Source organism: Convolutriloba macropyga, chromosome 2, assembly GCF_964194025.1.
Source record: "Convolutriloba macropyga chromosome 2, txConMacr16.3, whole genome shotgun sequence".
Classification (NCBI taxonomy): Eukaryota; Metazoa; Xenacoelomorpha; order Acoela; family Convolutidae; genus Convolutriloba; species Convolutriloba macropyga.
Genome location: NC_134469.1, coordinates 14,625,698 through 14,651,883, shown reverse-complemented (window position 1 = coordinate 14,651,883; position 26,186 = coordinate 14,625,698). Strand labels below are relative to the sequence as shown.

Here is a 26,186-nt window from a genome sequence, read left to right as displayed (position 1 = left end):
AAAAATAAAAATTATCAGTTTTCAATATTCCAGAGAACCTGATTTCATAGAACGCACCCTAGTTTGATGCTTTAAAAAACGTTTCGTTGGTAAATTAAATTTATAAAAGTTGCAAAAGTTAGTTATGGGCTGTATCCTCAAAAAGAATTTATTGTTGTTAAAATCTATCCAGTCACCAACTTAAAGCCTAAAAAAGTAATTGGCGTCTGAAAAATGCCCATCGTCAAAATATTGAAAAGTACTTTGATTCTGGTGTTAAAGTTGGCCTAAACAACAAATGTAAACCAGAATTGATCACATAAAAAACATCTCGTAGATGAAATAGCCATGCCATGTAAACAATAAATTGAATTAAAATGAGATTCTGCGCTTGAAAATGGACCAACATGGAGGAGTTGAATTTCGTTTGTTTCACAGTATTCTTCCATTCCTCTAACAGTTAATTTTGGCACATATACATCGCGCAGCTTTTTTAAACCCCAATATTCCTGCTATCATTTCGGCTTCCAAGGAGCCCCGTCTTTGCTCCTTCGATTAAAAAAGAACATCTAGCATTTTGATCGTAGCAAATTCTCTTTGAAGCAAAGTCACATTTTGAATACGGGTATCAAATCCACTTTCTGCTCAATTGCTGTAGTTTGAATGAGTGCACAGAATGCAAAAAAAAACTCAGAAGCAAAATTTGATGACCATTTACTGCAGGTGCAGAAAAGTAGTTAACTATATTCGAGCTGTTTGTGATGCCTAAAAACGAGCAAGGCGCACAAACGTTTTTACACTTAACAAAGCGTGCCAACTGGGACACTGCATCACTTGTTGCAAATTTCGCATAGCAGTTCAAGTAGACGCGGCTCTGGAAGTATTAACTTTAAGGGCAGAAACAAAGAAGGGAACCAATGTGTTCACCCGCAGGGGGTTTGAAACTCACAAACGGAGTTCTAAGTACAGAGTGAATTTGATTAAAAAAATCAACGTTATATCTAGACAGTAATTGCCGCAGCAGCCAAACAAATGCGCAGAACGCTCATGGCAAATATTTGAACTGAGATCCTTTGAACAAACTGCAAAACAAGTAAGCCTTCAAGTAAAGCGAGCTAATTCAGTCAATCAAATTGATGCGGAAAACTCTCACGTCAAACGCATGAAAAACGCAAAATTCAAGCGCGGGTGGTAAAATTGAGCGCGGGTGTGGGCGAGTATGCGGGGTTACGGGCGCAATACGGGGTTGGAGTAGGGGCTGGGGGGTGAAGCGGTGGTGGGGGTCAAATTATTAGAACCGCCCTTCACAACCTTATTTCCTCGGGATTTTAGCGCTTTATCCCCTTTTTGGGGTCAAAACGTCAAATGGTCGAAAGAAAAAAACAATCCGACGAAAAGTTGGTAGTGCAAAAAATTGCAGAAAAAGACCAGCAGGACTAATAAAATTTCTCTTAAATTTTTGTTTGTGAGCTATTGAAAACTACTTGCCTTAATGCACGAGAGAACAACGGCAGAATTGGCATGTGAGAGTCGTGGCGTTACTCGATCACAGATACTCTGAGCTTCGTTCTCGTCTTTCGGGTCATAGTTGGAAAGGGAGTCCAAAATAAACACCTGAAATATATTTTGTAGGTGAAAAAATTCATTTTCGCAATTTATTGAACACCAAAATTCACATGTCCTTTGAATCAATTTGTAGCTTTTCTTATATTTTTATATTCATTGGAACTGAAGCAGAAAAAGATCTTTTCATTTCTGAAGTCTATGAGCCCGATTCAAGAAACGTACCTGTCCCCATTCTGTGCACTCATTCAAAGCAGTCAACAGTTTGTTCACACTTGATGGCGTCATTTCAGGCTCGGCGTTGATTTCTGCCAACGCAGCTACTGCATTTGCAACAACCATTGGATTCGAGTCAGAGATCAACTCCATCAGTTTGTCAATGAATCCTTGATCTTTTACCAGATCAGCATTTATATCGTACAATTTGGCTACGCATATAGCAGCTGTCTTTCTCACATAAGGATCTTCATCTTTCAAACAGCGTCTCAGTGGCTCGCACAAATATTCTGTTATCTTCTCAACCCTGTCAAATCACAACGAACAAAAAGTAACCCTCCCTTCTTTCATAATGTTCATTACTGTTTAGATGTCAGGCAATTTTTATAGTAATTTAAGCATTCTTCATTTGCGGATCAATAAACAGTTTCATTATTAAATCATTATTGATAAACTACATACAAAATTCACTTCTGAGGTCCCAAAAAAGACGGAGACATGCATACTCCTCAATTTCAACATAATCTGGCAAAATTCGGGCTTCATTCTTCTGCAATCATTAGAATGAGCTTTTATATCCCTTGATATATAAAAGCTCATTCGGCGCAAGTCTTTAAGCATCTAGAAGCGCTATCACTTTCCGGGAAAATAGATGGGAAGAAAGCAAGAGGCAAACAGAGGACCCTCTTCCTACAACAGTTCCCTGGAAGACCGAATGACATAATACATGCGGAGATCGAGAAAAATGGAAACTCTTCACAAATGAGGCAATCAACGTCTGTCAACAGATATGATAACAGAAGAGAAGATCCCTTGAGAGTGATATCAATAATTTGCTACTGTGTCTTACCTGATACATCCCATGGTGCGAACTGCCAGAGCACGAATCAAAGGGTTCGTATCTTCGCAGTCCTTGACAAAGGTGTTCACCTGAAAGGTTATGTCATAATTGAACATCACGATGAGTTTGAAAAAGTGGGGAGTTTTGAAAAAGAACAATTATGAGAGAACTTTGAAACGCTGCCCCTTCATACTGACGAGACTTTTTAATCTGTAAGATTATTCTTTAAACCTATGTTTAGTTTGATGTATTTCATTCTAATCAGAGGGTTTGCTTTCCTTTCCTATTTAGGTACTTTGTTTTCTATCTAGTCTTGTATGCGAAATGCTAGTTCAGAGCACTTGTACTCCCATGACTGATTTTTACACTCTATTTATCTCACCGAATATGAGTTGGAAGAAAAAGTACATTCAAGGAGGCTAACCAATATAATTTCATAATCAAAATGATCATTTTAACATTTATTCGTCCATCATGTAGGAATGAAGGTCATGTATAATTCATGTCGTTACTGTAATGATGAGTCAAACTCACCGCCATGATGGCCATGTCTGGTTGACTTTTGGCGTAGTTCATTAAGTAGAGATACACGAGTTTCTTGAGCTCCAAGTTATCCGTCTGCATACAATTAACAACATCGGGAAACAGAGCAGACACATCCTTCCCAACTGTCATAGATGCAATTACCTAAAATGATACAGAGAAACTTTATTCATCAACATTAACATTGAACTGAAAATCAATCATTGCTCATCTTGTGTTTGTGATGCTATTTTTTTCAACGTGCTCTCGATGTTGCTCTACAAATTCCAGTGTTTTCAATGAATTTAATTGTTATCAAAAATTTTAATTTGTTTATTATTGAACTTTACTCTGGCACTTTATTTCAAACCGTATAATTTAATATCGAAAACTGTAGTTACCTTTTTCACAGCTTCCTTCTTCTTTTCTTTCTTGTCACTCGTCAGTTCAGCTTTGAGTTCAAATATTTCACCTTTCTTGGTGGTAGCGAAGTATTTAGAATCAGTCATTTTTATCTGAAAAAGAAAAAAACTAAATTGTAGTTTTCCTATACATATGCATACAGAATTGATAGAACAGCACTGATGTAAGCAGTATATAAGTAAAACGCGTCAGAGTACTTATGCTTGTTTTTAGTTAATGCTGCAAAGTGTATTTATTGAAGTTGCAAAGTCTTTTTATCTGAAAAACATACCAATTGAACCTTTCAATCGCCGCAAAATCTTGATCCCTCGTATGCATGCAATTACCAAAACAAAGAGCTAAAAAAACTTGAATTTAAATCTAACATCGACAACTTCAACTTTTATTATCGCTTTCTTTGGTGTTATCACAGCAGGGCAACATGAAAATAATTCATCAACTAAACTTTTGAGCATTTTCCGTAACAGTTCACATCACAATAATTGCAACGCCAAATTAGTGTCCGTACTTTTGGAACTCCCACTCACGGTTATCCAGTGGACACACTTGCCGTGTTTTAAGCCATCTAGATATACAGTGGAAATGAAAAGCATGGTTGCACACTCCCCACGCAACTGTGCATTCGTCCGCTGTATTGGACCCCTGGTTAGCTTGGCACTCAATACATAAATCCATGATGTGATTTCTGCAAATAGCACAATTGTCCACAACTAAATCCCACGACCAAAGTGCCACAGCGTTCCATTTTTTGACCTCGAACCTTTTCTTCTGCGTATCTTGACCAGTAGATGGACCTGTCTGCACTTCCATATTGACTCTGAAAAAGAGGACACATCAAAGCCGCTTACCATCTATCACTAAGCAGCATTTGGAATTAATGTAGCTCCCTGTTAAAACAAGAACCGCTATTTAAATAGATCTTAATAATAGCATAGGTTTGGTCACATTCCCTGACAATTCATTCAACCAGCGTACGAATGAGATAGAACAAATAAAAAGCAATATTTGAAGCGTAAAAGCAAAATATGAACTACGCGTGATTGACGTAGATCATACCAAGTATAACCGGCTAGTGTTCGCCAGCGCGTGGCCTACAACTACAAGAGCTCTCAATGTTCTCATATATGGACGCAGAAACTAGGCGGCAGCACTACCAGCAGACAACTGCTCACAAGATCCTTACACTATAAATACAGACTGCCTTTGTGGAAACGCCTGGCCTCAATGACATACAAAATGAGGGTAAAATTCTGACTGTTAAAGCTCACAAAGAATTGTTAGCAGATCAATTTCCAACCGCAAATATCAGAGCCACAGTGCTGCTCACAAAATAATTAGCTACTACTCAGCTACTTTTCGACCCGTGATACCGACACTAAATGATAATTAGAGGGGCCGAGGGAAACAAGACACAAACAATAAAGAGTAATCAAACCTCAACGAATACAAACATGCGCTCAAAAGCATCCATAGACACGCTGTCTATACACATTTGAAGAAAAACAACAATCTAGGCACAACTGCACAGCAAATAGCAGCAAAAAAAACAACGCTGCCACAAATTGCACGTATCCAATCTGTTTAACTGAAAGTCGGATATGGCCCCCTTCTTAACTCTTAGATAAGTAGGATCTGAACAATTTTCAACTGCAGCAAGAACACCTAGGAACTCAAAGCGACTGACCTGTGGGAAAGACCTGTAAAGGTAGCTAACTGACTGGACTGAATACAATCACTCTAGCACGATCACACAGCACGGTTTATTCCACCTTAATTTCACCTTTCCTCAATGTTGACGATGCCTCGCCTGGCCCCATCACCCGAGGACCACATGTTATTCATCATGGCGTAGATGCAAAAAGATTGACGCACGACACTTAATTTTTGGATAGACAGTCCCTTTACTACTAAAATATTTATTTTTAAATACTAATGCGACTCAGGTACCAGGTAAAAACGGCTATCCCTCCAAAAATACCTGCACATTCTGGCTCTGTGCGATAGTTAAAACAACAAAAACAACGAAAACTTCGAATCAGATCACTGCTAAGATCAACTAAATGGATACCACGCTCTTTTCAGACATTTTTTTCTGCGTATCCCGAACAGTAACTTGACTTTGCACTTCCATATTGACTCTGAAAAAGAAGACACGATCAAACCAACTTGCCATCTATCACTAAGCAGCATTTGAGATGAATATAGCTCCCTGGTAAAACAAGAACCGTTAAAAAACTAGATAACAATAATAGCATGTGAGGCCTGATAGCAGTATTTCCTTGGCTGCGAAGCCTACTAATGAGATATAACAAAAAACAGGCAAAAATTAAAGCGTGAAAGCTAAATACGAACAGCGCGCAATACGGTTGACGCAGATCATACCACGTATAACCGGCTACTGTTTGTCAGCCTTGGCAGCGCATGACCTAGAATGCGAGCTCTCAAAGTTCTCAGTTATGGACGCTCAAGGTTCTCCAGTACTATAGAATCCCTTCGGATTATCTTGGATTCTAAAGTTTCCTCCGAATTCTTGTGAAAATTTTGAATTGGATGAGCTAATTGAATTCAGAATTAAAATCAAATTTCAGCTCAAAGAATTAATATAATTTAACTTTTATAAAAGTGTAAAGTAGGGAAGGCAGCTTCAAAAATTGCGTTAAAAGTTATTATGAGTCGTGATACTCGAATTTAACCGTTTAGACCCCGGTTTTATCTATATTTGCGTTCACCAAGATAACTTGGTCCCAGAGTCCTTGCTCTGTTTGTTTTTACCAAACGCAGTGTTTGGTCGCAACGATAGCGTTGAACAGCATATTTATTCTCTGACACAATCTCGGTTCTAATGTTTAAACAATAAATCCTTATGACAATTGGTTACAGATACTGTCTCATAAATATTGAGCCATAAATCAGCTTGTTTAGCTGTCACTTTCAAGTGTTTTTTTGTTTGCAGTCTTTGAAATGTAATTTTCGAAAGCTTTCGCATTAAAAATTTCATGAGCATGTTTGTAGGGTCACTACAGTACGGACAACCACTCGCAGGATCCTTAAACTATGTACACATTCTGGCTGTGTAACCATGTTTGACATCAATGACTTACATCATGAGGGTGAAATGCTGCCAGTTAACGCTCACACAGTATGTTAGCAGACAATTTCTGACCTGCAGTTATCAGAGCCAACATGCTGCATACAAAAAAAACCACCGTAAAAAGTTTTTGTCCCATGTGTTGGACACTGAATGATAACTACAGGGACCGAGTGAAACAATATAGAACAACACACAAACAATATAGACTAATTAAATCTACAGGAATACAAAAATGATCTCAAAAGCATCCACCGACACACGGTCCATACACAGTTGAACAAAGACAGCAAGCAAATAGGCACACCTGCACACAAGTTAGCAGAAAAACAAATATAGCATGTGAGGCTTGATCAGTATTTCCTTGGCTGAGAAGCCTGCTAATGAGATATAACAAAAAAAAGCAAAAATTGAAGCCTGAAAGCTAAATACGAACGTAGATTATATCAAGTATAACTGGCTAGTGTTTGCCGGCGCTGGCAGCACTCCATTTATACTAAAAATGCTCTCAAGGTTCTCAACCATGGACGCCTCTAAGCGATAGAATTACGAGCGGACAACCGTTCCGTTGATCCACACAATAGGTTCTAAAAATGTCTGACATAAATGGCCTAAACATAGAGTGCGGAATGCTGTCTGTTTAAACAGAAAAATTAGCAGCGCAAGTTCTGATTGGCATTTGTCAAAGTGCTACTTACAAAACAACCTCCTCAAACAATTTTTACTTCATGAGATCGACCCTAGATGAGAGTATTAGGGAACACGTGAAAAGAAATACAAACAATAAAGAGCGATCAAATCTCAAGGAATATTAAAAAGAATACAAAAACATCCGCCGACACATGGTCAAAACATAATTGAACAAAGACAATAAGAAACTGAACAATAAGACAATAAGAATTGCAAAGATAATAGCAGAAGAAGAGCAACGCTGCTACAAATTGCATGTATTAGCACAACTTAGAGCTGGATAATCCCCCTGCTGAAATCTTACTTGAATAGGATCTGTAACAATATTGAAAATTGCTGTCCCAAATAAAAAATAGCTCCATATGACACAAAACAAACTGCAGTCAAAAAACCACGGAGTTGAAAGTAAATGACTTCTTGGAAAAGTCAGTAGAAATAGCCAACTGGACTTAAGACAATCACTACATTGAATAACCACTTTTCAATCCCTTTCCCTGAAGTTGACGATGCTTCTCGCGGCACCTAACCCGAGAACCGCATGTGGTTCATCATGGCGTTTAAGCAGAAAGGCCGCCTCATCGAAAAGAAGTTGAGTAGATGAAGTCTCACTACTAGTAACATTGTTATTTTCGTTATTATAAAAATGCATTCAATGTGCCAGACAAAAACGGCAAAAAATTTTAGTAGGCCGCCATAATTACCTGCAATTTGCTAAAAAGTGCGTAAGCTACAGAAAAAAAAACAACAGCAGCGCCAGCGGCAACAAGAGCTCTGAAACAGATCAATCAGAGGGACCCCACGCTGACGTTATTTCCGTTATTTGAACAAAGATTGGTTTTGCTAAGCTTCTTTTGCCTCAGAGGGCGTCTGTCGTGAAGAAGAAACAAAGCAACATCAACTTTGTTCTCCGCTTTTGATCATCAGGGACGGTTGAACAGTTTCTAAAGTTCTTTTTTGCTTATGCTCAAAATTTGAATGAGACCCCGATTAGGTTCGCTTAATTCTCTATGAAATCATAGAGACTGAACGCAACAAAACACCCAAGCAATTCTGTCTTTTCCTTATAGAATAATACTTGAGCATATTTGTTATATGTTGTTTCGAGACTTTTCTATCTGCACCCCCATTACATTATACAACCCCCAAAATGAGAGGAAGTGTCATTATTTTAAAAATCAGGTTGCAAAATATGACACGTGCATCTAGGGGATGCAAATAATATGCACCCATTAAGCTGGGGGGCACATATCCGTTCCTTCGTAGTACGCAAATAATTTCTCATTTTGTGATTGAAAAGCTTGTCGGTGTGAATGCGAAAATGAATTTCTTTTTTTACCAGTTTTGAAGCGTATAATTTAATTGCTATTAAAAAGATAAGATTCAAATTTGATTTAGCATGTCATATTTTTGTTTTTTTCTGATTTCTTTAACTGTGAAGTATTAAATTGGCAAAACAGCATCTCAGCAGTCACAAAAATCAGTTAGGTTGACTTGCAGCCGTCAATTCGTTTATGCTGCCATAATATTTACGTTTCTTTGTTCTTATGTTTGAGCCGGATCTCGGGACACCTACAGATTATCGCCAGTCGTTGTCAATGTTCCAGTCAAAGTATAAAAAGTAATGGGAAGTTTTATAGTTTGCCCCCGAAGAAAATGAGCTCAAAAAGACATGCAGCAAAGAATACAGATTCACGTATTAATTGACTCAGCTTTGATGAGGAAGGATAGAGACACTTAGAAAACCTGAACAGAATGACACAAGTCGAAGCCACTTGCTCCTCACAAAAACCTCCCCAACTAATTTTGGTCACATGTGACCGATATTAAAAGATAAATACAGCAACCGCGTAAAAACACACAAACAAAAAGCATTTAAATTTTAAGGACTAAAAATTGCGCTCAAAAGCATCCAGCGACACAAGGTTCATACAGAGTTGAACAAAGACATTAAGCAACTAGGCACACTTGAACAAAAGATAGCAGAGGAAACTCAACGCAGCCTCAAATTGCACGTATCGATCAGCACAACTGAAAACTGAAAAATGACCCGTACTTAACTCTTACATGAGTAGGATCTGAAGAAATTTCAACTGCAGTAAGTACATCACGGACTTGAAAATGATTTATTTTTTGGAAAGACCAATAGAGGTAGTTAACTGCTTTGACTTGATGCAATCACTCCAACACGACCACAATGCACAGCTTAATCAACATTAATTGTGCCTTTCACACGATGTTGACGATATCCCTCCTGGCCCCACTAAAACGAGGACCAAAATTTATTCATCATGGCGATGAAGCAGAAAAGCCGCCACACCACAAGCAAAATGTGGATAGGCAGTCTCCCGACTACTAAAATATCTATTTTATACTGATACAAGTGAAACTAAGGTACCAACTAGAAACGGCAATAAGCGCCGGTTTCCCTTAAAACTTACCTGCAAATGGTGGCTCTGTGTGATAGCTACAAAAACAATAAAAAACATCAAAAGCTCTCAACGAGATCACCGCTATGATCAGCCAAAGAGATCCCCCGCCTACGTCATTTTCGTTATTCAAACAAAAATCTGTTTGGCCCTTGTTGGAACTAAAAACACAAATCTATGTTTTAATTTCAGCAAATAGCACAATTGTCCGCAACTAAATTCAACAAAAAAGTTCCACAGCGTTCCAATTTTTGACCTCGAACCATTTTTTCTGCGTATCCCGACCAGCAGGTGGACTTTGTTTTTCCATATTGACTCTGAAAAAGACGACACAATAAAAACTTCTTGCCAATTATCACTTATTGAACATTTGAAATGCATGAAGCTCACTGGTAAGAAAAGAAACGTTAAAAGACAAGGTAATAACAATAGCCGATGATATCTGATCACATTCCTTGGCATTTTATTGGCTAAAGAGCCTACTATTGAGATAAAGCAAATAGCAAGCAAAATTTGAAGTGTAAAAGCAAACTACAAAGAAAGCGTGATTGACGTAGATCACATCACATATAACCGGCCAGTGTTTACCAGCAATTGCAACGCGTTACCCAAAAATTTGAGAGCTGTCAAGGTTCTCAGCTGAGGACTCTTGTCTGTGTAAAATTGACTGAAATCAATGACTTACGCAATGAGTGTAAAATGCTGCCTCTTAAGCTGTCAAAGAATTTTTAGCAGAGCAATATCTGGACGATAGTTACCAAGACGCTAGTTCTCTTCCCATCAGGCGAACACTAAATGATACTCATAGGAACCGCATGAAGCATCACACAAACAAAAAAGAGCAATTAATTAGCAAAGAAGCGGATCGAGTGAAAAAAATAGGCAATGAAGAATAATTAAAGATCGAGGAACACAAAAATGCGCTCAAAAGCTTCGACAGACAAACGGACCATACACAATTGAAAAAAAACAGCAATCAGCTAAGCATGATAGTGTCCGTAGATGTTAAAACCAGTGCACCAATTTACCTGTAGAATACGCGATTGTCATTGTTCACAAAACCCTGTACTCTTCTTGCAAGGTGAGGGAGATTGCGAGGTCAGCTATGAAGATGATTTTTCATAACGAACAATCACTTTAAGTGTGAAAAAAACTACCAACGCGGAGTATAAGAAAATGGCGTAGAAGCAGAAAGACGGCGGCATTAAAACAAGTTGTGGACAGGACTTATTATTACTTAAACTTAGTTTTTTTTTAACTACAACAACAGCGAGAGCTCTCGGACAGATCACCAATAAGATCAGACAAAGGAACCCGAATTGACTTCATTTCTGTTTTTCCAACGAAAATCAGTTCTACTATTCTTTGAAGCTGCCTCCTCTGCCTCAGAGAGTGTCGGTCCTAAAAAAAAACAAAACAACGGGAAAATTGCTCTCGCTTTTGTTCATGAGGGACTGCTGGCTTTCAGAGGTTTATAGGTAACAAATGAAATTGAAATTTTGTAAACCTTTTTTTAAGCTTAAATTTATATACTTATTAAATAAGGATAAGATTCAAAATTTCTCTACTTTTTCATGCTTTTGTTTTTGATTTGTTTTCAATTGCATGTAAAAGATCAAGTTATAAATGGGCCAAGCAGCATCTCAGCCATCATAAAATCAGATACGTTAACTTGAAGTCAGCTGTGTGTTTATGCTGTCAATCCAGTAATATGTCACGTATAACATGCCCAGAATCAGAAATCAACTTAGCTTTCCTTAGGGCAAAAATTCGAAAGACGATAGATTTCTTGTCGTGGTTTCTCTGGTTGAGTCAGATCATGAGACACCGACAAATTTTAGCCAGTCGAAGTCAGTTTTTCCATTCAAGATTTGTAAAATATTGGGAAGTATTATTGCTTGCCAGAAAAAAGTACAGTGCAAAAAGACATGCAGCAATGAAAACAGATTCATGTCATAGGTCATTGCGATTTGTTAAGGAGAACAGACACACATAGAAAACCAGAAAGACACAAATCGGCTGCGTTTTATCTTGTATTTTCAGATTAATATTATAATAAGACCTCATTTTTGAATTTAAAAAACAGTTCCCTTATGTGATCTTTTTTGTTTGAAATTAAAATTCAACTCTTCAAAAATGAGAAGATTAAACTACAACTATTAATTTGTTTAAACTTCATTGCTGAAAATTAAAATATCGGAAAAAGTAAACAAGAAGTCGTCTATAAAAAGGGGAGCATGTAGAGGAAAAATTTTCTTTTGGTTTAACGGGACATCTACGGCTATACTGTTAATACAGCAATATGTCATGTATAACGGGCTCAGAGTCACAAATCAGGTTAACCTTCTTCAGGGCAAAATTTCTGCAGACGATAGGTTCCGTGTCACTGTACTTCTTGCTAAGCCGTACCTTGAGAAAATGACAATTTTTGGTCGGTCGAAGTTAACTTTTCAGTAAAGATTTGTAAAGTACTCGGAAGTAGTATTGCTTGCCATATAGAACTGACGCTGAGAAAAGACATGCAGCAATCGAAAAAGATTCAAGTCATAATTTATTCAGGTTTGCTGAGGGAGAACAGAGACACACATAAAACCAGAATGACACAAATCAGTTCTTTACGCAGGGATATGGTCTTTTTTCTGGTTGAAACGAATACTCAACTCTTAAAAATTAAAGGTGTTGTGACTAAAACAATTGATTTAACAAATTTTCATGTTCAAAAAAATAAACATTGGAAAGAAGAAATGAGAAGTAACCTTTGAAAAGAAGAGCATGAAGAGCAATAATACTCTGTTGGTTCAACGAGACATCTAGTGGCTCAGGGCAGTTGAGATTCAGTCGTATTGGGACACATATCAGAGGTCACGACAACTGGTTTGCAGCCGGCTAAGTTTTTGGACTTGCCAAAGTACATAAAAAAAGTACTCAGCTTCTAAGATCAGACAAAGGAAACCCACGCTGACGTCATTTCTGTTATTCAAAAAAAAATAGATTCTGCTATTCTTTGAAGCTGCTTACTCTGCCTCAGAAGGTGTAGGTTTTAAAGAAAAAACAAAGCAACGGGAAACTTTTCCCCCGCTTTTGTTCGTGAGGGACGGCTGGCTTTCAAAGTTTTTATAGTTATAAAAAGCATCTCAGCTGTCGCAAAATTGTATAAATTGACATGCAGCCACCGATATACCTACACTGTTTATCCAGTAATATGTCATGTATATCGGGCTCAGAATCACAAATTAGGTTAACATTCTTCAGGGCAAATATTCGAAAAACGATAGGTTTCGTGTCACTGTACTTCTCGCTAAGCCGGACCTTGAGAAAATGACAATTTTTGGTCGGTCGCAGTCAATTTTTCAGTAAAAATTTGTAAAGTACTGGGATGTATTATTGCTTGCCAGAAAAAACTGACGCTGAAAAAAGACACGCAGCGATGAAAACAGATTCAAGTCATAATTTTTTCAGGTTTGCTGAGGGAGAACAGAGACACACATAAAACCAGAATGACACAAATCAACTTCGTTTCTTCTTCGTAGACTCAGATTATTGTTATAATAAGACCTCATGATCCAATTTAAAAATCAGTTCTTTACGCATGGATGTGGTCTTTTTTTGGTTCAAACGAAAACTCAGCTCTTAAAAATTAAGGGGCTGTGACTAAAACAATTGATTTAACAAATTTTCATGTTCAAAAAATTAAACACTGCTAAGCATAAATGAGAAGTAACCTTCGAAAAGAAGTGCATGAAGAGCAATAATACTCTGTTGGTTCAACGGGACATCTAGTGGCTGAGAACAATTGAGATTCTGTTGTCTTGGGACAAATATTAGAGGTCACGACAACTGGTTTGCAGCCAGCTAAGTTTTTGGACTTGCCAAGATGCATAAAAAATGTATTCAGCTTCTAAGATCAGACAAAGGAAACCCACGCTGACGTCATTTCTGTTATTCGAAAAAAAATAGGTACTGCTATTCTTTGAAGCTGCTTCCTCTGCCCCAGAAAGTGTCGGCTGTAAAGAAAAAACAAAGCAAAGGCACATTTTTCCCTCGCTTTTGTTCGTGAGGGACGGCTGGCTTTCAAAGGTTTATAGATATAAAGAGAAATTAAAATTTTTTAAACCATTTTTGAAGCGTAAATTCTATATTTTTTTTTGTTCAGATAAAATCCAAGTTTTTTTTAACTGTTCAAAAATTTTGCTTTTGTTCTAACGCGCTTTAAAGATGAAATAAAAAACGGGCAAAACAGCCTCTCAACCTTCGCAAAATTGTATAGGTTGACATGCAGTCACCGATATGCCTACACTGTTTATCTAGTAATATGTCATGTATAACGGGCTCAGAATCACAAATCATGTTAACTTTCTTCAGGGCAAAAAATCGAAAAACGATAAGCTTCGTGTCACTGTACTTCTTGATAAGCCGGACCTTGAGAAAATGACAATTTTTGGTCAGTCGAAGTCAACTTTTCCGTAAAGATTTGTAAAGTGTTGGGAAGTATTTTTGCTTGCCAGAAAGAACTGACGCTGAAAAAAAAACACGCAACGATTAAAACAGATTCAAGTCATAATTTATTCAAGTTTGCTGAGGGAGAACAGAGACACACATAAAACCAGAATGACACAAATCAACTTCGTTTCTTCTTCGTAGACTCAGGTTAATATTATAATAAGACCTCATTATTCAAATTAAAAATCAGTTCTTTACGCAGGAATGTGGTCTTTTTTCTGGTTCAAACGAAAACTAAACTCTTAAAAAAGGGGATTTTGACTAACATCAAAATTGTTCTCCGCGTTTGATCATCAGGGACGGCTGAAAAAATTCTAAAGTTCTTTTTTGCTAATGCTCAAGTTTTGAATGAGACCCCGATTAGGTCTGCCTAATTCTCTATGAAATCATAGACACTGAACGCAACAAAACACCCAAGCAATTCTGTCTTTCCCTTATAGAATAAGACTTGAGCATATTTGTTATATGTTGTTTCGAGACTTTTCTATCTGCACCCCCATTACATTATACACCCCCCAAAATGAGAGAAAGTGTCATTATTTTAAAAATGAGGTTGCAAAATATGACACGTGCATCTAGGGGATGCAAATAATATGCACCCATTAAGCTGGGGGCACATATCCGTTCCTTCGTAGTACGCAAATAATTTCTCATTTTATGATTGAAAAGCTTGTCGGTGTGAATCTGAAAATGAATTTCTTTTTTTTTACCAGTTTTGAAGCGTCTAATTTAATTGCTATTAAAAAGATAAAATTCAAATTTGATTTAGCATGTCATATTTTTGTTTTTTTTCTGATTTCTTTAACTGTGAAGCATTAAATGGGCAAAACAGCATCTCAGCAGTCACAAAAATCAGTTAGATTGACTTGCAGCCGTCAATTCGTTTATGCTGCCATAATCTTTACGTTTCTTTGTACTTATGTTTGAGCCGGATCTCGGGACACCTACAAATTATGGCCAGTCAATGTCAATGTTCCAGTAAAAGCATAAAAAGTAATGGGACGTTTTATAGCTTGCCCCCGAAAAAAATGAGCTCAAAAAGACATGCAGCAAACAATACAGATTCACGTATTAATTGACTCAGCTTTGATGAGGAAGGATAAAGACACTTAGAAAACTTGAACAGAATGACACAAATCGAAGCCACTAGCTCCTCACAAAAACCTCCCCAACTAATTTTGGTCACATGTGACCGATATTAAAAGATAAATACAGCAACCGCGTAAAAAACACAAATAAAAAGCAATTAAACTTTATGGACAAAAAATTGCGCTCAAAAGCATCCAGCGACACAGGGTTCATACAGAGTTGAACAGAGACATCAAGCAACTAGGCACACCTGAACAAAAGATAGCAGAGGAAACTCAACGCAGCCCCAAATGGCACGTATCGATTAGCACAATTGAAATGCCCCGTACTTAACTCTTACATGAGTAGGATCTGAAGAAATTTCAACTGCAGTAAGTACGTCACGGACTTGAAAATGATTTATTTTTTGGAAAGACCAATAGAGTTAGTTAACTGCTTTGACTTGATGCAATCACTCCAACACGACCACAATGCACAGCTTAATCAACATTAATTGTGCCTTTCACACGATGTTGACGATATCCCTCCTGGCCCACTAAAACGAGGACCAAAAATTATTCGTCATGGCAATGAAGCAGAAAAGACACCACACCACAAGCAAAATGTGGATAGGCAGTCTCCCGACTACTAAAATATCTATTTTATACTGATACAAGTGAAACTAAGGTACCAACTAGAAACGGCAATAAGCGCCGGTTTCCCTTAAAACTTACCTGCAAATTGTGGCTCTGTGTGATAGCTACAAAACAACAAAAAACATCAAAAGCTCTCAACGAGATCATTGCTATGATCAGCCAAAGAGGTCCCCCGCCTACGTCATTTTCGTTATTCAAACAAAAATCTGTTTGGCCCTTCTTGGCACTAAAAACACAAATCCATGTTTTAATTTCTGCAAATAGCACAATTGTCCACAACTAAATACAACAAAAAAGTACCACAGCGATCCAATTTTTGACCTCGAACCATTTTTTCTGCGTATCCCGACTAGCAGGTGGACTTTGTTTTTCCATATTGACTCTGAAAAAGACGACACAATAAAAACTGCTTGCCAATTATCACTTATTGAACATTTGAAATGCATGAAGCTCACTGGTAAGGAAAAACCGTTAAAAGACAAGATAATAACAATAGCAGATGAGATCTGATCGCATTGCCTGGAATTTTATTGGCTAAAGAGCCTACTATTGAGATAAAGCAAATAGCAGGCAAAATTTGAAGTGTAAAAGCAAACTACAAAGAAAGCGTGATTGACGTAGATCACATCACATATAACCGGCCAGTATTTACCAGCAATAGCAGCGCGTTACCCAAAAATTTGAGAGCTGTCAAGGTTCTCAGCTGAGGACTCTTGTCTTTGTAAAATTGACTGAAATCAATGACTTACGCAATGAGTGTAAAATGCTGCCTCTTAAGCTGACGAAGAAATGTTAGCAGAGCAGTATCTGGGCGATAGTTACCAAGACGCTAGTTCTCCCATGAGGAGGACACTAAATGATACTCATAGGAACCGCATGAAGCATCACACAAACAAAAAAGAGCAATTAAGTAGCAAAGAGGCGGATCGAGTAAAAAAAATAGGCAATGAAGAATAATTAAAGATCGAGGAACACAAAAATGCGCTCAAAAGCTTCAGCAGACAAAGAAAAAGCTTCGACAGACCATACACAATTGAAAAAAGACAGCAATCAGCTAAGCATGATAATGTCCGTAGATGTTAAAACAAGTGCACCAATTTACCTGTAGAATACGCAATTGTCATTGTTCACAAAACCCTGTACTCCTCTTACAAGGTGAGGGAGATTCCGAGGTCAGCTATGAAGATTATTTTTCACAACGAACAATCACTTTAAGTGTGAAAAGAACTACCAACGCGGAGTATAAGAAAATGGCGTAGAAGCAGAAAGACGGCGGCATTAAAGCAAGTTGTGGACAGGTTTTATTATTACTAAAACTTAGTTTTATTAACTACAACAACAGCGAGAGCTCTCGGACAGATCACCAACAAGATCAGACAAAGGAACTCGAAATGACGTCATTTCTGTTATTCGAACGAAAATCAATTCTGCTATTCTTTGAAGCTGCCTCCTCTGCCTCAGAGAGTGTCGGTCATAAAAAAATCGAAACAACGGGAAAATTGCCCTCGCTTTTGTTCATGAGGGACCGCTGGCTTTCAAAAGTTTATAGGTATAAAGAGAAATTATAATTTTTCAAACCATTTTTGAAGCGTAAATTCTATATGTATTTTAAGTTCAGTTAAAATCCCAATTTTATTTAACTTCTCAAATTTTTTGCTTTTTGTTCTAACGCGCTTTAAAGATGAAATAATAAACGGGCAAAACAGCATCTTAGCCGTCGAAAAATTGTATAGGTTGATATGCAGCCACCGATATGCCTACACTGTTTATCTAGTAATATGTCATGTATAACGGGCTCAGAATCACAAATCATGTTAACTTTCTTCAGGGCAAAAAATCGAAAAACGATAAGCTTCGTGTCACTGTACTTCTTGATAAGCCGGACCTTGAGAAAATGACAATTTTTGGTCAGTCGAAGTCAACTTTTCCGTAAAGATTTGTAAAGTACTGGGAAGTATTATTGCTTGCCAGAAAAAACTGACGCTGAAAAAAGACACGCAACGATGAAAACAGATTCAAGTCATAATTTATTCAGGTTTGCTGAGGGAGAACAGAGACACACATAAAACCAGAATGACACAAATCAGTTCTTTACGCAGCGATGTGGTCTTTTTTCTGGTTCAAACGAATACTCAATTCTTAAAATATAAGGGTGTTGTGAGTAAAACAACTGATTTAACAAATTTTCATGTTCAAAAAATTAAACATTGGAAAAAAGAAATGAGAAATAACCTTTGAAAAGAAGAGAATGAAGAACAATAGTACTCTGTTGGTTTAACGGGACATCTAGTGGCTCAGAACAGTTGAGATTCAGTCGTATTGGGACACATATCAGAGGTCACGACAATTGGTTTGCAGCCGGCTAAGTTTTTGGACTTGCCAATGTACATAAAAAAGTACTCAGCTTCTAAGATCAGACAAAGGAAACCCACGCTGACGTCATTTCTGCTATTCAAAAAAAGAGGTTCTGCTATTCTTTGAAGCTTCTTCCTCTGCCTCAGAAGATGTCGGTTTTAAAGAAAAAACAAAGCAACGGGAAAATTTTCCCCCGCTTTTGTTCGTGAGGGACGGCTGGCTTTCGAAATTTTTATAGTTTTAAAGAGAAATTAAAATTTTTTAACCATTTTTGAAGCGTAAATTCCATATCTTTATTATGTTCAGATAAAATCCAAATTTTATTTAACTTTTCAAATTTTTTGCTTTTGTTCTAACGCGCTTTAAAGATGAAGTAATAAACGGGCAAAACAGCACCTCAGCCGTCGCAAAATCGTATAGATTGACATGCAGCCACCGATATGCCTACACTGTTTATCCAGTAATATGTCATGTATATCGGGCTCAGAATCACAAAATATGTTAACATTCTTGAGGACAAAAATTCGAAAGACGATAGGTTTCGTGTCACTGTACTTCTTGCAAAGCCGGACCTTGAAAAAATGACAATTTTTGGTAGGTCGAAGTCAACTTTTTCAGTAAAGATTTGTAAAGTACTGGGATGTATTATTGCTTGCAACAAAAAATTGACGCTGAAAAAAGACACGCAATGAAGAAAACAGATTCAAGTCAAAATTTTTTCAGGTTTGCTTAGGGAGAACAGAGACACACATAAAACAAGATTGACATAAATCAACTGCGTTTCCTCTTCGTAGACTCAGAATAATGTTATAATAAGACCTCATTATTCAATTTAAAAATCAGTTCTTTACGCAGGGATGTGGTCTTTTTTCTGGTTCAAACGAAAACTCAACTCTTTAAAAATGGGGGCTGTGACTAAAACAATTGATTTAGCAAATTTTCATGTTCAAAAAATTAAACATTGGAAAGCATAAATGAGAAGAAACCTTTGAAAAGAAGTGCATCAAGAGCAATAATACTCTGTCGGTTCAACGAGGCATCTAGTGGCTGAGAACAGTTGAGTTTCAGTTGTCTTGGGACACATATCAGAGGTCATGACAACTGGTTTGCAGCCCACTAAGTTTTTGGACTTGCCAAGATACATATAAAAATGTACTCAGATTCTAAGATCAGGCAAAGGAAACCCACGCTGACGTCATTTCTGTTATTCGAACAAAAAAAGATACTGCTATTCTTTGAAGCTGCTTCCTTTGCCTCAGAAGGTGTCGGTTGTAAAGAAAAAACAAAGCAATGGCAATATTTTCCGCCGCTTTTGTTCGTGAGGGACGCCTGGTTTTCAAAGGTTTATAGGTATAAAAAGAATTAAAATTTTTTAAACCATTTTTGAAGCGTAAATTCCATATTTTTTTTATGTTCAGATAAAATTCAAATTTTTTTAACTGTTCAAATTTTTTGCTTTTGTTCTAACGCGCTTTAAAGATGAAATAATTAACGGACAAAACAGCCTCTCAGCCTTCACAAAATTGTATAGGTTGACATTCAGCCACCGATATGCCTACACTGTTTATCCAGTAATATGTCATGTATAACGGGCTCAGAATCACAAATCAGGTTAACGTTCTTCAGGGCAAAAATTCGAAAGACGATAGGTTTCGTGTCACTGTACTTCTTGATGAGCCGGACCTTGAGAAAATGACAATTGTTTTTCGGTCGAAGTCAACTTTTTCAGTTATGATTTGTAAAGTACTGGGAATTATTATTGCTTGCCAGAAAAAACTGACGCTGAAAAAAGACACGCAACGAACAAAACAGATTCAAGTCATAATTTATTCAGGTTTGATGAGGGAGAACAGAGACACACATAAAACCAGAGTGACACAAATCAACTTCGTTTCTTCTTCGTAGACTCCGATTAATATTAAAATAAGACCTCATTATTCAAATTAAACATCAGTTCTTTACGCAGGGATGTGGTCTTTTCTGGTTCAAACGAAAACTCAACTCTTAAAAAACGGGATTGTGACTAAAACAATTGATTTAACAAATTTTCATGTTCAAAAAATTAAACATTGGAAAAAATAAATGAGAAGTAACCTTTGAGAAGAAGAGCATGAAGAGCAATAATACTCTGTTGGTTCAACGGGACATCTAGTGGCTGAGAAAACTCAGATTCAGTCGTCTTGAGACACATATCAGAGGTCACGACAACTGGTTTGCAGCCGGCTAAGTTTTTGGACTTGCCAAGATACATAAAAAAATGTACTCAGCTTCTAAGATCAGGCAAAGGAAACCCACGCTGACGTCATTTCTGTTATTCGAACAAAAAAAGCAACTGCTCTTCTTTTAAGCTGCTTCCTCTGCCTCAGAAAGTGTCTGTTGTAAAGAAAAAACAAAGCAATGGCAAAATTTTCCGCCGCTTTTGTTCGTGAGGGACGCCTGGTTTTCAAAGGTTTATAGGTATAAAGAGAAGTTAAAATTTTTTAAACCACTTTTGAAGCGTAAATTCCATATTTTTTTTATGTTCAGATAAAATCCAAATTTTTTTAACTGTTCAAATTTTTTGCTTTTGTTCTAACGCGCTTTAAAGATGAAATAATTAACGGACAAAACAGCCTCTCAGCCTTCACAAAATTGTATAGGTTGACTTTCAGCCACCGATATGCCTACACTGTTTATCCAGTAATATGTCATGTATAACGGGCTCAGAATCACAAATCAGGTTAACGTTCTTCAGGGCAAAAATTCGAAAGACGATAGGTTTCGTGTCACTGTACTTCTTGATGAGCCGGACCTTGAGAAAATGACAATTTTTGGTCGGTCGAAGTCAACTTTTTCAGTTATGATTTGTAAAACACTGGGAAGTATTATTGCTTGCCAGAAAAAACTGACGCTGAAAAAAGACACGCAACGAATAAAACAGATTCAAGTCATAATTTATTCAGGTTTGATGAGGGAGAACAGAGACACACATAAAACCAGAGTGACACAAATCAACTTCGTTTCTTCTTCGTAGACTCCGATTAATATTAAAATAAGACCTCATTATTCAAATTAAACATCAGTTCTTTACGCAGGGATGTGGTCTTTTCTGGTTCAAACGAAAACTCAACTCTTAAAAAACGGGATTGTGACTAAAACAATTGATTTAACAAATTTTCATGTTCAAAAAATTAAACATTGGAAAAAATAAATGAGAAGTAACCTTTGAGAAGAAAAGCATGAAGAGCAATAATACTGTGTTGGCTCAACGGGACATCTAGTGGCTGAGAAAACTCAGATTCAGTCGTCTTGAGACACATATCAGAGGTCACGACAACTGGTTTGCAGCCAACTAAGTTTTTGGACTTGCCAAGATACATAAAAAAATGTACTCAGCTCCTAAGATCAGGCAAAGGAAACCCACGCTGACGTCATTTCTGTTATTCGAACAAAAAAAGGTACTGCTATTCTTTGAAGCTGCTTCCTCTGCCTCAGAAAGTGTCGGTTTTAAAGAATAAACAAAGCAACGGGAAAACTTTCCCCCGCTTTTGTTCGTGAGGGACGGCTGGCTTTCAAAGGTTTATAGGTATAAAGAGAAATTAAATTTTTTTAAACCATTTTTGGAGCGTAAATTCTATATTTTTTTATGTTCAGATAAAATCCAAATTTTTTTAGCTGTCCAAATTTTTTGCTTTTGTTCTAACGCGTTTTAAAGATGAAATAATTTACGGGCAAAACAGCCTCTCAGCCTTCGCAAAATTGTATAGGTTGACATGCAGCCACCGATATGCCTACACTGTTTATCCAGTAATATGTCATGTATAACGGGCTCAGAATCAAAAATCAGGTTAACATTCTTCAGGGCAAAAATTCGAAAGACGATAGGTTTCGTGTCACTGTACTTCTTGATGAGCCGGACCTTGAGAAAATGACAATTTTTGGTCGGTAGAAGTCAACTTTTTCAGTTATGATTTGTAAAGTACTGGGAAGTATTATTGCTTGCCAGAAAAAACTGACGCTGAAAAAAGACACGCAACGAATAAAACAGATTCAAGTCATAATTTATTCAGGTTTGATGAGGGAGAACAGATACACACATAAAACCAGAGTGACACAAATCAACTTCGTTTCTTCTTCGTAGACTCCGATTAATATTATAATAAGACCTCATTATTCAAATTAAACATCAGTTCTTTACGCAGGGATGTGGTCTTTTCTGGTTCAAACGAAAACTCAACTCTTAAAAAACGGGATTGTGACTAAAACAATAGATTTAACAAATTTTCATGTTCAAAAAATTAAACATTGGAAAGAACAAATGAGAAGTAACCTTTGAAAAGAAGAGCATGAAGAGCAATAATACCCTGTTGGTTCAACGGGACATCTAGTGGCTGAGAAAAGTTCAGATTCAGTCGTCTTGAGACACACATCAGAAGTCACAACAACTGGTTTGCAGCCGGCTAAATTTTTGGTCTTGCCAAGGTACATAAAAAATGTGCTCAGCTTCTAAGATCAGACAAGGGAAACCCACGCTGACGTCATTTCTGCTATTCGAACAAAAATGGGTCCTGCTATTCTTTGAAGCTGCTTCCTCTGCCTCAAAGTGTCGGTTGTAAAGAAAAAACACAGCAACGGGAAAATTTCGACCCGATTTTTTTTTGTGAATGACGGCTGGCTCTCAAAGGTTTATAGGTATAAAAAGAAATTAATTTTTTTAAACCATTTTGAAGCGTAAATTCTAAATGTTTATTAAGTTCAGTTACAATCCAAATTTTATTTAATTTTTCAAATTTTTTGCTTTTGTTCTAACGCGCTTTAAAGATGAAGTAAAAAACGGGCAAAACAGCATCTCAGCCGTCGAAAAATTGTATAAGTTGACATGCAGCCACCGATATGGCTACACTGTTTATCCAGTAATATGTCATGTATAACGGGCTCAGAATCAAAAATCAGGTTAACATTCTTCAGGGCAAAAATTCGAAAGACGATAGGTTTCGTGTCACTGTACTTCTTGCTAAGCCGGACCTTAAGAAAATGACAATTTTTGGTCGGCCGAAGTCAACTTTTTCAATAAAGATTTGCAAAATACCAGGAAGTACTATAGCTTGTCATAAAGAACTGACGCCGAAAAAAGACACGCAACTGCGTTTCTTCTTCGTAGACTCAGACTAATGTTATAATCAGACCTCATTATTCAATTTAAAAATCAGTTCTTTACGCAGTGATTTGGTCTTTTTTCTTTTTCAAACAAAAACTTATCTCTTAAAAAATAAAAGGGTTGTGGCTAAAACATCTAGTGGCTGAGAACATTTGAGATTCATTCGTCTGGGCCACATATCAGAGGTCACGACAACTGGATTGCAGCCGGCTAAGTTTATGGAATTGCCAAGTTACATAAAAAAATGTACTCAGCTTCTAAGATCAGACGAAGGAAACCAACGCTGGCGTCAGTTCTGTTATTCGAACAAAAAAAGATATCTGCTATTCTTTGAAGCTGCCTCCTCTGCCTCAGACAGTGTCGTTCATAAAGTAAAAAAAGCACTGCGAAAAGTTTCCCCCGCCTTTTTCATGATGGACCGCTGGTTTTCAAGGGCTTATAGGTATCACGTGAAATTGAAATTTTTTATACCATTTTGGAAGCGTAAAATTTATATGCTTATTAAGTTAAAATGAGATCCAATTTTTTTCTAAAATTACATAATTTCTGCTTCTGCTCTCAAACGGTTTCAAGATGATGTAACAAATTGGCAAAACAGCATCTCAGCTTTCACAAAATCGGCTAGTTTGACTTGAATCTGCCGATATGCTTATGCTGTTAATCCAGTAATATGCCATGTAAAACAATCCCAGAATCATGGATCAGGTTAACATTCTTCAGTGCAAAAATTCGAAAGACGATAGGTTTCGTGTCACTGTACTTCTTGATGAGCCGGACCTTAAGAAAATGACAATTTTTGGTCGGTCGAAGTCAACTTTTTCAATAAAGATTTGCAAAATACCAGGAAGTATTATTGCTTGTCATAAAGAACTGACGCTGAAAAAAGACACACAACTGCGTTTCTTCTTCGTAGACTCAGACTAATGTTATAATCAGATCTCATTATTCAATTTAAAAATCAGTTCTTTACGCAGTGATTTGGTCTTTTTTCTGGTTGAAACAAAAACTAAACTCTTAAAAATTAAGGGGGTTGTGTCTAAAACAATTGATTTAACAAATTTTCATGTTCAAAAAGTTAAACATTGGAAAGAACAAATGAGAAGTAACCTTTGAAAAGAAGAGCATGAAGAGCAATAATACTCTGTTGGTTCAACGGGACATCTAGTGGCTGAGAAAAGTTCAGATTCAGTCGTCTTGAGACACATATCAGAAGTCACGACAAGTGGTTTGCAGCCGGCTAAGTTTTTGGTCCTGGCAAGGTACATAAAAAAATGTACTCAGTCTCTAATATCAGACAAAAGAAACCCACGCTGACGTCATTTTTGCTTTTCGAACAAAAATTGGTCCTGCTTTTCTTTGAAGCTGTTTCCTCTGCCTCAGGAAGTGTCGGTTGTGAAGAAAAAACAAGGCAACGGAAAAAATTTCCCCCGCTTTTGTTCGTGACGGACGGCTGGTTTTTAAAGGTTTATAGGTATAAATAGAAATTAAAATTTTTTAAACATTTTTTTAAGCATAAATTCTATATGTTTATTAAGTTCAGTTAAAATACAAATTTTATTTAACTTTTCAAATTTTTTGATTTTGTTCTAATGCGCTTTAAAGATGAAGTAATAAACGGGCAAAACAGCATCTCAGCCGTTGAAAAATCGTATAGGTTGACATGCAGCCACCGATATGCCTACACTGTTTATCCAGTAATATGTCACGTATAACGGGCTCAGAATCACAAATCAGGTTAACATTCTTCAGGGCAAAAATTCGAAAGACGATAGGTTTCGTGTCATTGTACTTCTTGCTAAGCCGGACCTTGAGAAAATGACAATTTTTGGTCTGTCGACGTCATACTTTTCAGTAATGATTTGTAAAGTACTGGGAAGTATTATTGCTTGCCATAAAAAACTGACGCTGAAAAAAGGCAAGCAGCGATGAAAACTGATTCAAGTCATAATTTATTTAGGTTTGCTGAGGGAGAACAAAGACACACATAAAACCAGAATGACACAAATCAACTTCGTTTCTTCTTCGTAGACTCAGATTAATATTATAATAAGACCTCATTATTCAAATTAAATATCAGTTCTTTACGCAGGGATGTGGTCTTTTTTCTGGTTCAAACGAAAACTCAACTCTTAAAAAAGGGGATTGTGACTAAAACAATTGATTTAACAAATTTTCATGTTCAAAAAGTTAAACATTGGAAAGAACAAATGAGAAGTAACCTTTGAAAAGAAGAGCATGAAGAGCAATAATACTCTGTTGGTTCAACGGGACATCTAGTGGCTGAGAACAGTTGAGATTCAGTTGTCTTGGGACACATATCAGAGGTCACGACAACTGGTTTGCAGCCGGCTAAGTTTTTGGACTTGCCAAGATACATAAAATAATGTACTCAGCTTCTAAGATCAGGCAAAGGAAACCCACGCTGACGTCATTTCTGTTATTCGAACAAAAAAAGGTACTGCTATTCTTTGAAGCTGCTTCCTCTGCCTCAAAGTGTCGGTTGTAAAGAAAAAACACAGCAACGGGAAAATTTCGACCCGCTTTTTTTTGTGAATGACGGCTGGCTCTCAAAGGTTTATAGGTATAAAAAGAAATTAATTTTTTTAAACCATTTTTGAAGCGTAAATTCTAAATGTTTATTAAGTTCAGTTAAAATCCAAATTTTATTTACTTTTTCAAATTTTTTGCTTTTGTTCTAACGCGCTTTAAAGATGAAGTAAAA

At 37.0% G+C, this 26,186-nt stretch overlaps 1 protein-coding gene across 1 annotated transcript in view; it reads right to left on the bottom strand.

Annotated features, from left to right (window-relative positions):
• The window catches only part of LOC142356998 (AP-1 complex subunit beta-1-like), a 78,751-nt gene that overhangs the window by 7,876 nt on the left and 44,689 nt on the right, over nucleotides 1–26,186 (bottom strand). Inside the window, exons 2-6 of the mRNA XM_075408728.1 lie at nucleotides 3,523–3,638; nucleotides 3,134–3,286; nucleotides 2,609–2,688; nucleotides 1,768–2,065; nucleotides 1,468–1,593 (exon numbers count right to left, since the gene is read on the bottom strand). Of these exons, the coding sequence (XP_075264843.1) occupies nucleotides 1,468–1,593; nucleotides 1,768–2,065; nucleotides 2,609–2,688; nucleotides 3,134–3,286; nucleotides 3,523–3,630 (765 nt within the window). The 5' untranslated portion in view covers nucleotides 3,631–3,638. The remainder of the gene's footprint in view (nucleotides 1–1,467; nucleotides 1,594–1,767; nucleotides 2,066–2,608; nucleotides 2,689–3,133; nucleotides 3,287–3,522; nucleotides 3,639–26,186) is intronic.